Source organism: Coregonus lavaretus (assembly GCF_964263955.1).
Source record: "Coregonus lavaretus genome assembly, contig: HAP1_SCAFFOLD_400, whole genome shotgun sequence".
In the NCBI taxonomy this organism is placed as follows: domain Eukaryota; kingdom Metazoa; phylum Chordata; class Actinopteri; order Salmoniformes; family Salmonidae; genus Coregonus; species Coregonus lavaretus.
The window spans coordinates 22,501-35,000 of record NW_028158772.1 but is presented as its reverse complement, the minus strand read 5'-3'; the positions used below and the strand labels follow the sequence as shown (position 1 = coordinate 35,000).

General features: G+C 40.9%; 1 protein-coding gene across 1 annotated transcript in view; it reads right to left on the bottom strand.

Annotated features, from left to right (window-relative positions):
• LOC311123598 (protocadherin Fat 3-like) overlaps positions 1–12,500 on the bottom strand; it is a gene marked incomplete at both ends in the record, with an annotated part of 77,714 nt that overhangs the window by 54,182 nt on the left and 11,032 nt on the right. Inside the window, 3 exons of the mRNA XM_084197835.1 lie at positions 8,034–8,171; positions 10,401–10,615; positions 11,191–11,404. Coding sequence (XP_084053961.1) covers positions 8,034–8,171; positions 10,401–10,615; positions 11,191–11,404 — 567 coding nt within the window. The remainder of the gene's footprint in view (positions 1–8,033; positions 8,172–10,400; positions 10,616–11,190; positions 11,405–12,500) is intronic.

Sequence of the window (12,500 nt, the reverse complement as noted above, 5' to 3'; positions counted from 1 at the left end):
CGTAGACAAGATGGTGTATTGAATAGAAAGCGGTACAAACCACCTCAAGATAAAAACATAATATTCAAAATCAGTAAGTTAGACTAAATATTAGCAATTCATATATTTGCAGTTAATAAAATTCAATCTGGATAATAACACAAAACAAATCATAAGGCTAGAGAAATATATCGACAACTACTACAACAACACGCAACACCCAAACATGGCGGAAGATAAACGAGGAGAGCCGATCCCCAAGAGGAAACGCGACTCGTCGACTGATACAGATGATATATGCTTTTCACCACTGGGTCTGGTAAGTGTGGAAAGCGACCTGTTGAAGTCGATAAATGACAAACTGGGCATACTGGAGTTGGTCAGTAAGGACGTAAAAGAGTTGAAAGCGAGTCTTCAAATGAGTGACGAATAAAATAAAAAAAAGTGACAGTCTCTAAGATGGAAACGGACGTTAGGGAACTTAAAAAGGAGAACAACCTTCTGAGAGAAGCCTTACTAGATATCCAAACTAGATCGATGAGAGAAAATCCAGTACTTACGGGTATTCAGGAAAAGGAGGGAGAAATAACAGAGAATATTATGAAGGACTTCCTGCATACAGCGCTTCAAAACCCACTCGAGGCTGTCGATAAAATCCAACTCGAACGTGTACACCGTTTCGGAAAAAGAGGACAGAAATATGAGCGCCCAATCGTTGCCAAATTTACATTTTTTGCATTTTTGCAATGGTTAAAAACCTAGGGAAGAGACTTGCTGGCACGAAAATAGGCATGAATGATCAGTTCCCGAGGGAGATTGCAGAAAGGCGCAAAGTTCTGTATCCAATCTTCAAGGAAAACAGATTAAAAGGGAAACGTGTTGCACTAGTGGTGGATAAATTATATATTGACAACCAAATGTTCAGAGACACAAAGACTACTCCATGGCTATTCTAAAAGTTGTAATAGAGGAGTCTAATAATGGAACACCCAATACTAGCAATGATAGCGATTGTAATTTTAAAGAACATTTATAGTAAGTATAGTATTTTATAAAAGGATAAGACGACATAACAAGAAAAGATAACAAGCAGAATAATCTTCAAGTACAACTAATTAGAACATGGCTTTTTTGGCAGGTGGTTGTTGTTTTGGTGGATGGTTGTTGTTTTGGCGGATGGTTGTTGTTTTGGTGGATGGTTGTTGTTTTGGCGGGTGGTTGTTGTTTTGGCGGATGGTTGTTGTTTTGGCGGGTGGTTGTTGTTTTGGCGGATGGTTGTTGTTTTGGCGGGTGGTTGTTGTTTTGGCGGATGGTTGTTGTTTTGGTGGATGGTTGTTGTTTTGGCGGGTGGTTGTTGTTTTGGCGGGTGGTTGTTGTTTTGGCGGATGGTTGTTGTGGTTGGTCCTGTGTTCTCCCTGGCGTCCTTTCCCCCTTGCGGCAGGTGTGGATGCAGGTGCGTTTGCACGCTCGGCCCATTTCTTCCGCAGTCAACCATGTGGTGTGCATTTTTGTGTTTGGAAAGGTGCGGCGTTAAGTGAGTGAGAGAGAGCTTTCAATTTTGTGTAGATGAGTGCACTTGTAAATCAGGTCCTTTCTTGAGTTGGGCTCTGGGATATAACAGCCGTTGAGTATCTGATTTTATGGTTGATTGTGGAGGAGGGGGGTTGAGTGTGTTGGAGTATGTGAGTATGTGCGTGTATGTTTGTCCGGCATCTGTTGTGGGGGGGGTGGGGATGTTGGAGGGGGGTATGGGATGGACCGTGGTAATTATTGCTTTTCAATAAATTAAATGTAATACAATGGCAATCCGGTTTATATGTTAAAATCCTACGCATGAACTGCCGACATTATTACACGTATTAATTGATAATGATGGAAAATAGGATATGCATTATTTATTTAAATAGTTATATATATATATATATATATATATTGAGGTGACAGCATTGGAAATGCTTTTGGCAGTTAATCTGCTTCTGTTTTGTGGGTGGCACTGTGTGCTGTTTTCGATGGATGGGTCCTGGGCTCTCGGGGCCTTAGGGATCCGGAGGGACGTGGGTGGGATGCTGATCACTGGGATGATGGCCCAACTTGGGATGGGGAGGGGCTTTAGCGGGGGAATTAGTGGAGAAGAATTGAAGGGTTACTCAGTAGCAATGCAAATATCACGGTACAGCTACAGTGGGGAGAACAAGTATTTGATACACTGCCGATTTTGCAGGTTTTCCTACTTACAAAGCATGTAGAGGTCTGTAATTTTTATCATAGGTACACTTCAACTGTGAGAGACGGAATCTAAAAAGAAAATCGAGAAAATCACATTGTATGATTTTAAAATAATAACATTTGCATTTTATTGCATGACATAAGTATTTGATACATCAGAAAAGCAGAACTTAATATTTGGTACAGAAACCTTTGTTTGCTGATGATTGATGTGGTCCTCTGTAGCTCAGCTGGTAGAGCACGGCACTTGTAACGCCAAGGTAGTGGGTTCGATCCCCGGGACCACCCATACACAAAAAAATAAAAAATAAAAATGTATGCACGCATGACTGTAAGTCGCTTTGGATAAAAGCGTCTGCTAAATGGCATATTATTATTATATTTTTTGCAATTACAGAGATCATACGTTTCCTGTAGTTCTTGACCAGGTTTGCACACACTGCAGCAGGGATTTTGGCCCACTCCTCCATACAGACCTTCTCCAGATCCTTCAGGTTTCGGGGCTGTCGCTGGGCAATACGGACTTTCAGCTCCCTCCAAAGATGTTCTATTGGGTTCAGGTCTGGAGACTGGCTAGGCCACTCCAGGACCTTGAGATGCTTCTTACGGAGCCACTCCTTAGTTGCCCTGGCTGTGTGTTTCGGGTAGTTGTCATGCTGGAAGACCCAGCCACGACCCATCTTCAATGCTCTTACTGACGGAAGGAGGTTGTTGGCCAAGATCTCGCGATACATGGCCCCATCCATCCTCCCCTCAATACGGTGCAGTCGTCCTGTCCCCTTTGCAGAAAAGCATCCCCAAAGAATGATGTTTCCACCTCCATGCTTCACGGTTGGGATGGTGTTCTTGGGGTTGTACTCATCCTTCTTCTTCCTCAAAACACGGCAAGTGGAGTTTAGACCAAAAAGCTCTATTTTTGTCTCATCAGACCACATGACCTTCTCCCATTCCTCCTCTGGATCATCCAAATGGTAATTGGCAAACTTCAGACGGGCCTGGACATGCGCTGGCTTGAGCAGGGGGACCTTGCGTGCGCTGCAGAATTTTAATCCATGACGGCGTAGTGTGTTACTAATGGTTTTCTTTGAGGCTGTGGTCCCAGCTCTCTTCAGGTTATTGACCAGGTCCTGCCGTGTAGTTCTGGGCTAATCCCTCACCTTCCTCATGATCATTGATGCCCCACAAGGTGAGATCTTGCATGGAGCCCCAGACCGAGGGTGATTGACCGTCATCTTGAACTTCTTCCATTTTCTAATAATTGCGCCAGTTTTTGCCTTCTCACCAAGCTGCTTGCCTATTGTCCTGTAGCCCATCCCAGCCTTGTGCAGGTCTACAATTTTATCCCTGATGTCCTTAAACAGCTCTCTGGTCTTGGCCATTGTGGAGAGGTTGGAGTCTGTTTGATTGAGTGTGTGGACAGGTGTCTTTTATACAGGTAACAAGTTCAAACAGGTGCAGTTAATACAGGTAATGAGTGGAGAACAGGAGGGCTTCTTAAAGAAAAACTAACAGGTCTGTGAGAGCCGGAATTCTTACTGGTTGGTAGGTGATCAAATACTTATGTCATGCAATAAAATGCAAATTAATTATTTAAAAATCATACAATGTGATTTTCTGGATTTTTTTTTAGATCCTGTCTCTCACAGTTGAAGTGTACCTATGATAAAAAATTACAGACCTCTACATGCTTTGTAAGTAGGAAAACCTGCAAAATCGGCAGTGTATCAAATACTTGTTCTCCCCACTGTATATGGACACTCAATCATTACGGTATTTCTTATTGGTAAATTTACAAACATATATAATGATAAATAGACTTGAAACTTGTATCTCATTATGGTAAATGGTGAAATAAGTATAGCCAGTTATAATTGTAATGGCTTAGCAGATAATAACAAAAGAAGAACAATATTTACATGGCTCAAAGAGAAGGAATATAATATATATTGTTTACAGGAAACTCATTCAACAATTCTAGATGAAGTTGCGTGGAAAAAGGAATGGGGGGGGGGCGAAATATACTTCTCCCATGGGCAAAGAAATTCAAAAGGGGTGATGATATGAATTAATAGTAATTTCGATCCGAATGTGCAAATTGTCCAAATAGATACGCAAGGTAGATGGATTATTTTAAATATGTTATTGGACTATAAACAGATATGGCTCATTAACCTTTACGGACCAAATAATGATGATCCACACTTCTTTGACAATATATATAATAAATGATCAACCCTGCAAGCAATACAAAACTCTATTATTATGGTGGAAGATTATAATACTGTTTTAAATAGCTCAATGGACCTTAAAGGAAATCACACCACAAACAATCAACCTCATGCTCTTAAGGAAATCGTGAATGTCATGGATACATTAGAACTAGTTGATATATGGAGGTTTAAATATCCTGATCTAGTGAGATATACATGGCGGAGACTGAATCAAGCTAGTCGTCTTTATTTCTTTCTTATCTCATTCTCGTTGGCACCAAAAGTTTAATAGGGGACAGAATGCGGTCGGACCATCATATAATTGGCATATACATTACTCTTACTGAATTTCTACGTGGGCAAGGATATTGGAAATGTAATCAAAGCCTATTAGATGATAATTTATTTATAATTAGAACAAAGGAATTTATAACTGACTTTTTCCGACATAACATAGGTACAGCAAATCCCCTTATTGTATGGGACACCTTTAAATGTGCCTTTAGAGGCCATGCAATTCAGTACTCATCTCGAAAACAAAAGCAATTTAGGGCAAAAGAGTCCACACTAACAAAGGAAATAGAAGGTCTAACAGAACAGATAGATAGCAATAAAAACTGTAACATAGAGGCTCAGAATAAATTAGAGGAAAAACAAAAAGAAATGGAGAAACTTATTCAAGAAAGATCAAGTGTAATATATATATATATATATATTATAAAAATTAAGCAAACTGGATGGAATATGGGGAAAAATGCACAAAATTATTTTTAAATCTTCAACATAGGAATGCTACCAAAAATAATTTAATGAAACTGGTTACAATTGACGGAGTCACCCATGATTCACCAAATTATATTTTGAAGGAGGAAACAAAGTACTTTAAACATATGTTTTCTTTTCAGTCGCCTCCATCTCCTCTAACTGAAGCTAATTGTAGAGGTTTTTTTTCTATTGATAATGTAAAATTAACAGCCATACAGAAAGACTCGTGTGAAGTTGAAATTACAGAGGAGGAACTTCTGGATGCAATTAAAGACTTTAAGTCCGGGAAAACTCCAGGGTTGGATGGCATACCAGTCGAGGTATACCAAACCTTTTTTGATATACTCAGAGGACCGTTATTAGCATGTTTTAACCACTCCTATGTAAATGGTAGATTATCAGACACTCAAGAAGAAGGTCTGATCTCATTATTACTGAAACAGGATACAAGTGGAAAATATAAAGATCCAGTCTATTTAAAAAATTGGAGGCCCCTTACACTTCAGTGTTGTGATGCAAAAATTCTAGCAAAATGTATAGCACATAGAATTAAAAAGGTATTGTCGGACATTATTCATTCTAATCAGACAGGTTTTTTACATGGACGATACATTGGAGATAATATAAGGCAAGTACTGGAAACAATAGAACACTATGGAAAATATGGGAAACCAGGCCTGCTATTCATAGCAGATTTGAAAACGCATTTGATAAAGTACGACTGGGGTTTATATATAAATGCCTGGAGCATTTCAATTTTGGAGAATCTCTTATAAAATGGGTCAAAATCATGTATAGTAACCCTAGGTGTAAAATAGTAAATAATGGCTATTTCTCAGAAAGTTTTAAACTGTCAAGAGGAGTGAAACAAGGTTGTCCACTATCGGCATATCTATTTATTGTGGCCATCGAGATGTTAGCTATTAAAAGATCCAACAATAATATCAAGGGATTAGAAATCCAGGGCTTAAAAACAAAGGTGTCATTGTACGCTGATGATTCATGTTTTCTTTTAAATCCACAACTAGAAACCCTCCACAGCCTCAATTTGGATTACAACCAAATTATGACAAATGTACTATATTACGTATTGGATCAATAAAAAATACAAATTGTACATTACCATGTAGTTTACCAATAAAATGGTCTGATGTTGATGTGGATAAACTCGGAATACATATCCCAAAGGAAATAAACGATCTCACTTCAATACATTTTAATAGAAAGTTAGCAAAAATAGATAAGATCTTGCTACCATGGAAAGGTAAATACCTGTCTATTTGTGGAAAAATCACCCTGATTAACTCTTTAGTAATATCCCAGTTTACCTATTTGCTTATGGTCTTGCCTACGCCTAGCGAACAGTTTTTAAAATTATATGAGAAAAAAATATTCAGTTTTATTTGGAACGGCAAGCCAGACAAAATTAAAAGGGCCTATTTATATAATGAATATGAATTCGGAGGACAGAAATGATTAAATATTAAAGCATTAGACCTATCACTAAAAGCTTCAGTCATACAAAAGTTATACTTAAATCTGAACTGGTTCTCAAGCAAATTAGTAAAATTGTCTCCCCCAATGTTCAAGAATGGCCTTTTTCCCTTTATTCAGATTACAACCACTCATTCTCATTATCCTGTCTCACTACCTACTATCCTGTCTCACTACCTACTATCCTGTCTCTCTACCTACTATCCTGTCTCACTACCTACTATCCTGTCTCACTACCTACTATCCTGTCTCACTACCTACTACCCTGTCTCACTACCTACTATCCTGTCTCACTACCTACTATCCTGTCTCACTACCTACTATCCTGTCTCACTACCTACTATCCTGTCTCTCTACCTACTATCCTGTCTCACTACCTACTATCCTGTCTCACTACCTACTATCCTGTCTCACTACCTACTACCCTGTCTCACTACCTACTATCCTGTCTCACTACCTACTATCCTGTCTCACTACCTACTATCCTGTCTCACTACCTACTACCCTGTCTCACTACCTACTACCCTGTCTCACTACCTACTATCCTGTCTCACTACCTACTATCCTGTCTCACTACCTACTATCCTGTCTCACTACCTACTACCCTGTCTCACTACCTACTATCCTGTCTCACTACCTACTATCCTGTCTCACTACCTACTATCCTGTCTCACTACCTACTATCCTGTCTCACTACCTACTATCCTGTCTCACTACCTACTATCCTGTCTCTCTACCTACTATCCTGTCTCACTACCTACTATCCTGTCTCACTACCTACTATCCTGTCTCACTACCTACTATCCTGTCTCACTACCTACTATCCTGTCTCACTACCTACTATCCTGTCTCACTACCTACTATCCTGTCTCACTACCTACTACCCTGTCTCTCTACCTACTATCCTGTCTCACTACCTACTATCCTGTCTCACTACCTACTATCCTGTCTCACTACCTACTATCCTGTCTCACTACCTACTATCCTGTCTCACTACCTACTATCCTGTCTCACTACCTACTATCCTGTCTCTCTACCTACTATCCTGTCTCACTACCTACTATCCTGTCTCACTACCTACTATCCTGTCTCACTACCTACTATCCTGTCTCACTACCTACTATCCTGTCTCACTACCTACTATCCTGTCTCACTACCTACTATCCTGTCTCTCTACCTACTATCCTGTCTCACTACCTACTATCCTGTCTCACTACCTACTATCCTGTCTCTCTACCTACTATCCTGTCTCACTACCTACTACCCTGTCTCACTACCTACTATCCTGTCTCACTACCTACGATCCTGTCTCACTACCTATTATCCTATTATCGTGCGTGCGTGCATGTGTATTCTCACCGCCTCTCGGTCCAGTCTCTTGTTGACTTTGAGCAGTCCCGTTACCGGGTCGATCCAGAACTGGTTGCCACGGTCACCACGGAGGATGCAGTAAGTGATCCGCCCGTTCACCTGGCTGTCCAGGTCCTCTGCTAGCAACTACACACACACACACACACACACACACACACACACATCAAATAAAATACAACTATTTAAAGTGCATTGAAAGTTGCAACACACTTGACAGTAAAATAGTAAAATAAAGGAGATAGAAACAACAATAATAATAATAATAATAATAATAATAATAATAATAATAATAATAATAATAATAATAATAATAATAATAATAATATGCCATTTAGCAGACGCTTTTATCCAAAGCGAGTTACAGTCATGCGTGCATACATTATTTATATATATATTTTTTTGTGTATGGGTGGTCCCGGGGATCGAACCCACTACCTTGGCGTTACAAGCGCCGTGCTCTACCAGCTGAGCAGAAGGCAATACAAGAGATCAATACAAGAGATCAATAAGATACAAAATAGATCAATACAAGATATCAATAAGATATTAAATAGATCAATAAGATATTAAATAGATCAATAAAAGAGATCGATAAATAAATATACAGTGAGGGAAAAAAGTATTTGATCCCCTGCTGATTTTGTACGTTTGCCCACTGACAAAGACATGATCAGTCTATAATTTTAATGGTAGGTTTATTTGAACAGTGAGAGACAGAATAACAACAAAAAAATCCAGAAAAATGCATGTCAAAAATATTATAAATTGATTTGCATTTTAATGAGGGAAATAAGTATTTGACCCCCTCTCAATCAGAAAGATTTCTGGCTCCCAGGTGTCCCAGATTTCTGGCTCCCACTCTTAAAGGGAGTGCTCCTAATCTCAGGTTGTTACCTGTATAAAAGACACCTGTCCACAGAAGCAATCAATCAATCAGATTCCAAACTCTCCACCAAGGCCAAGACCAAAGAGCTCTTCAAGGATGTCAGGGACAAGATTGTAGACCTACACAAGGCTGGAATGGGCTACAAGACCATCGCCAAGCAGCTTGGTGAGCAGGTGACAACAGTTGGTGCGATTATTCGCAAATGGAAGAAACACAAAAGAACTGTCAATCTCGCTCGGCCTGGGGCTCCATGCAAGATCTCACCTCGTGGAGTTGCAATGATCATGAGAACGGTGAGGAATCAGCCCAGAACTACACGGGAGGATCTTGTCAATGATCTCAAGGCAGCTGGGACCATAGTCACCAAGAAAACAATTGGTAACACACTACGCCGTGAAGGACTGAAATCCTGCAGCGCCCGCAAGGTCCCCCTGCTCAAGAAAGCACATATACATGCCCATCTGAAGTTTGCCAATGAACATCTGAATGATTCAGAGGAGAACTGGGTGAAAGTGTTGTAGTCAGATGAGACCAAAATCGACATCAACTCAACTCGCCGTGTTTGGAGGAGGAGGAATGCTGCCTATGACCCCAAGAACACCATCCCCACCGTCAAGCATGGAGGTGGAAACATTACGCTTTGGGGGTGTTTTTCTGTCAAGGGGACAGGACAACTTCACCGAATTAAAGGGACGATGGACGGGGCCATGTACCGTCAAATCTTGGGTGAGAACCTCCTTCCCTCAGCCAGGGCATTGAAAATGGGTCGTGGATGGGTATTCCAGCATGACAATGACCCAAAACACACGGCCAAGGCAACAAAGGAGTGACTCAAGAAGAAGCACATTAAGGTCCTGGAGTGGCCTAGCCAGTCTCCAGACCTTAATCCCATAGAAAATCTGTGGAGGGAGCTGAAGGTTTGAGTTGCCAAACGTCAGCCTTGAAACCTTGATGACTTGGAGAAGATCTGCAAAGAGGAGTGGGACAAAATCCCTCCTGAGATGTGTGCAAACCTGGTGGCCAACTACAAGAAACGTCTGACCTCTGTGATTACCAACAAGGGTTTTGCCACCAAGTACTAAGTCATGTTTTGCAGAGGGGTCAAATACTTATTTCCCTCATAAAATGCAAATCAATTTATAACATTTCTGACATGCGTTTTTCTGGATTTTGTTGTTGTTATTCTGTCTCTCACTGTTCAAATGAACCTACCATTAAAATTAAAGACTGATCATGTCTTTGTCATTGGGCAAACGTACAAAATCAGCAGGGGATTAAATACTTTTTTCCCTCACTGTATAATATATCAATAACAGATAATAATAGTGAAATCCTCAATTAAAGGACAGGCTAAAAAGGCGGGTTTTCAAACCAACCAACCACAAACACACACACACACACACACACACACACACACACACACACACACACACACACACACACACACACACACACACACAATCACTCACCCTGGTTATAGTCTGTCCGACTGATGCGTCCTCGCTGACCAGCACGTTGTAGATATCCTGACTGAAGGCTGGAGCGTTGTCATTGACGTCCATCAGTTCTATGGTTACCATGGTAGCAGTGCTGAGGGGCGGGGCCCCGCCGTCCCGCGCCTCTATAGTCAGGAAGTAGTCCTTACACACCTCGAAGTCCAGGTCATCTACCACTGAGATGGAGCCTACACACACACAGACACACAGACAGGGAAAGATAATCACACACTCCTCTATAGTCAGGAAGTAGTCCTTACACACCTCGAAGTCCAGGTCATCTACCACTGAGATGGAGCCTACACACACACAGACACACAGACAGGGAAAGATAATCACACACTCCTCTATAGTCAGGAAGTAGTCCTTACACACCTCGAAGTCCAGGTCATCTACCACTGAGATGGAGCCTACACACACACAGACACACAGACAGGGAAAGATAATCACACACTCCTCTATAGTCAGGAAGTAGTCCTTACACACCTCGAAGTCCAGGTCATCTACCACTGAGATGGAGCCTACACACACACAGACACACAGACAGGGAAAGATAATCACACACTCCTCTATAGTCAGGAAGTAGTCCTTACACACCTCGAAGTCCAGGTCATCTACCACTGAGATGGAGCCTACACACACACACAGACACACATACACACACACACACACACACAGGGAAAGTCTTTAAGTACCTTGAAGTCAAGATAATCACACACTCCTTTACCCCCCCCCTCCCGCGCCCACCGACCCCTCTACTCACCCAGAGTTCTGTCCATCTGAAACTTCCCCAGTTCGTTGCCAGCCCTGATGCTGTACGTGACCTCAGCGTTAGCCCCGATGTCATCACTAGTGGCCGACACCCGCAGGATCTCTGTTCCCATGGCAACGTCCTCGGGCACGGTGACGGTGTAGTCCCGCCTCTGGAACACAGGGGGGTTGTCGTTGACGTCCAACACCACTACTGTCAGATCCACCTTTTAGGAACAAGAACAACACACAAACACACACACAAACATACAGTTGAAGTCGGAAGTTTACATACACTTAGGTTGGAGTCATTAAAACTCGTTTTTCATCCACTCCACAAATTCTTGTCAACAAACTATAGTTTTGGCAAGTCGGTTAGGACATCTACTTTGTGCATCACACAAGTAATTTTTCCAACAATTGTTTACAGACAGATTATTTCACTTATAATTCACTGTATCACAATTCCAGTGGGTCAGAAGTTTACATACACTAAGTTGACTGTGCCTTTAAACAGCGTGGAAAATTCCAGAAAATGATGTCATGGCTTTAGAAGGTTCTGATAGGCTAATTGTGTGTGTTTTTAGCCTGTCCTTTAATTGAGGATTTCACTATTATTATCTGTTATTGATATATTATATATTTATTTATTGATCTATTATATTGATCTATTTTATTGATCTATTTAATATCTTATTGATCAAAAGCAACCTGCCTACACATAGTTTGAAGTACAATACCAACCTACAGTAGCTATTGTAGTAAGTCAAAGCTGTGTGCTGGAAAACCTTGGTGGAGCATGGGTGGAGGAGGCATTGGGGTGCTCGTGTGAATTTCCTTTTCTTTTTAGGCTTCAGACCAATGCTCTCCCTTAAAACATACGTTTTTTTGTTTTTAATTTCCATGGTTTTTACCCCGGGAGGGGATTACGCAACATTATTATACAACATTATAATTAAGCAATAAGGCCAGAGGGGGTGTGGTATATGGCCAATATACCACGGCTAAGGGCTGTTCAACATCACAACCTTGTTTAGTATTATCTAGTCCAAATAGGGCATGATTCCACTATTTGTATCGGTTTTTCCACTATATTTGAATCACTTTCAATGGGGGACTTTTGTTTTGAAGGCGAACCGCAAATTCCACTATTGTGGCTAATCCTTATTGTGGCTAGCTTCACACAGTTGTGCATGGGCAAAATATATCCAACACATGGCAGAGTTGTTAGTTTGACACACGTGGATTAAAAATGCCAAGAAGACAGGAGAAGGAGCATATGGTGTCCACAGATCGATTTATAAGTGAAAATATCAGCCGGAA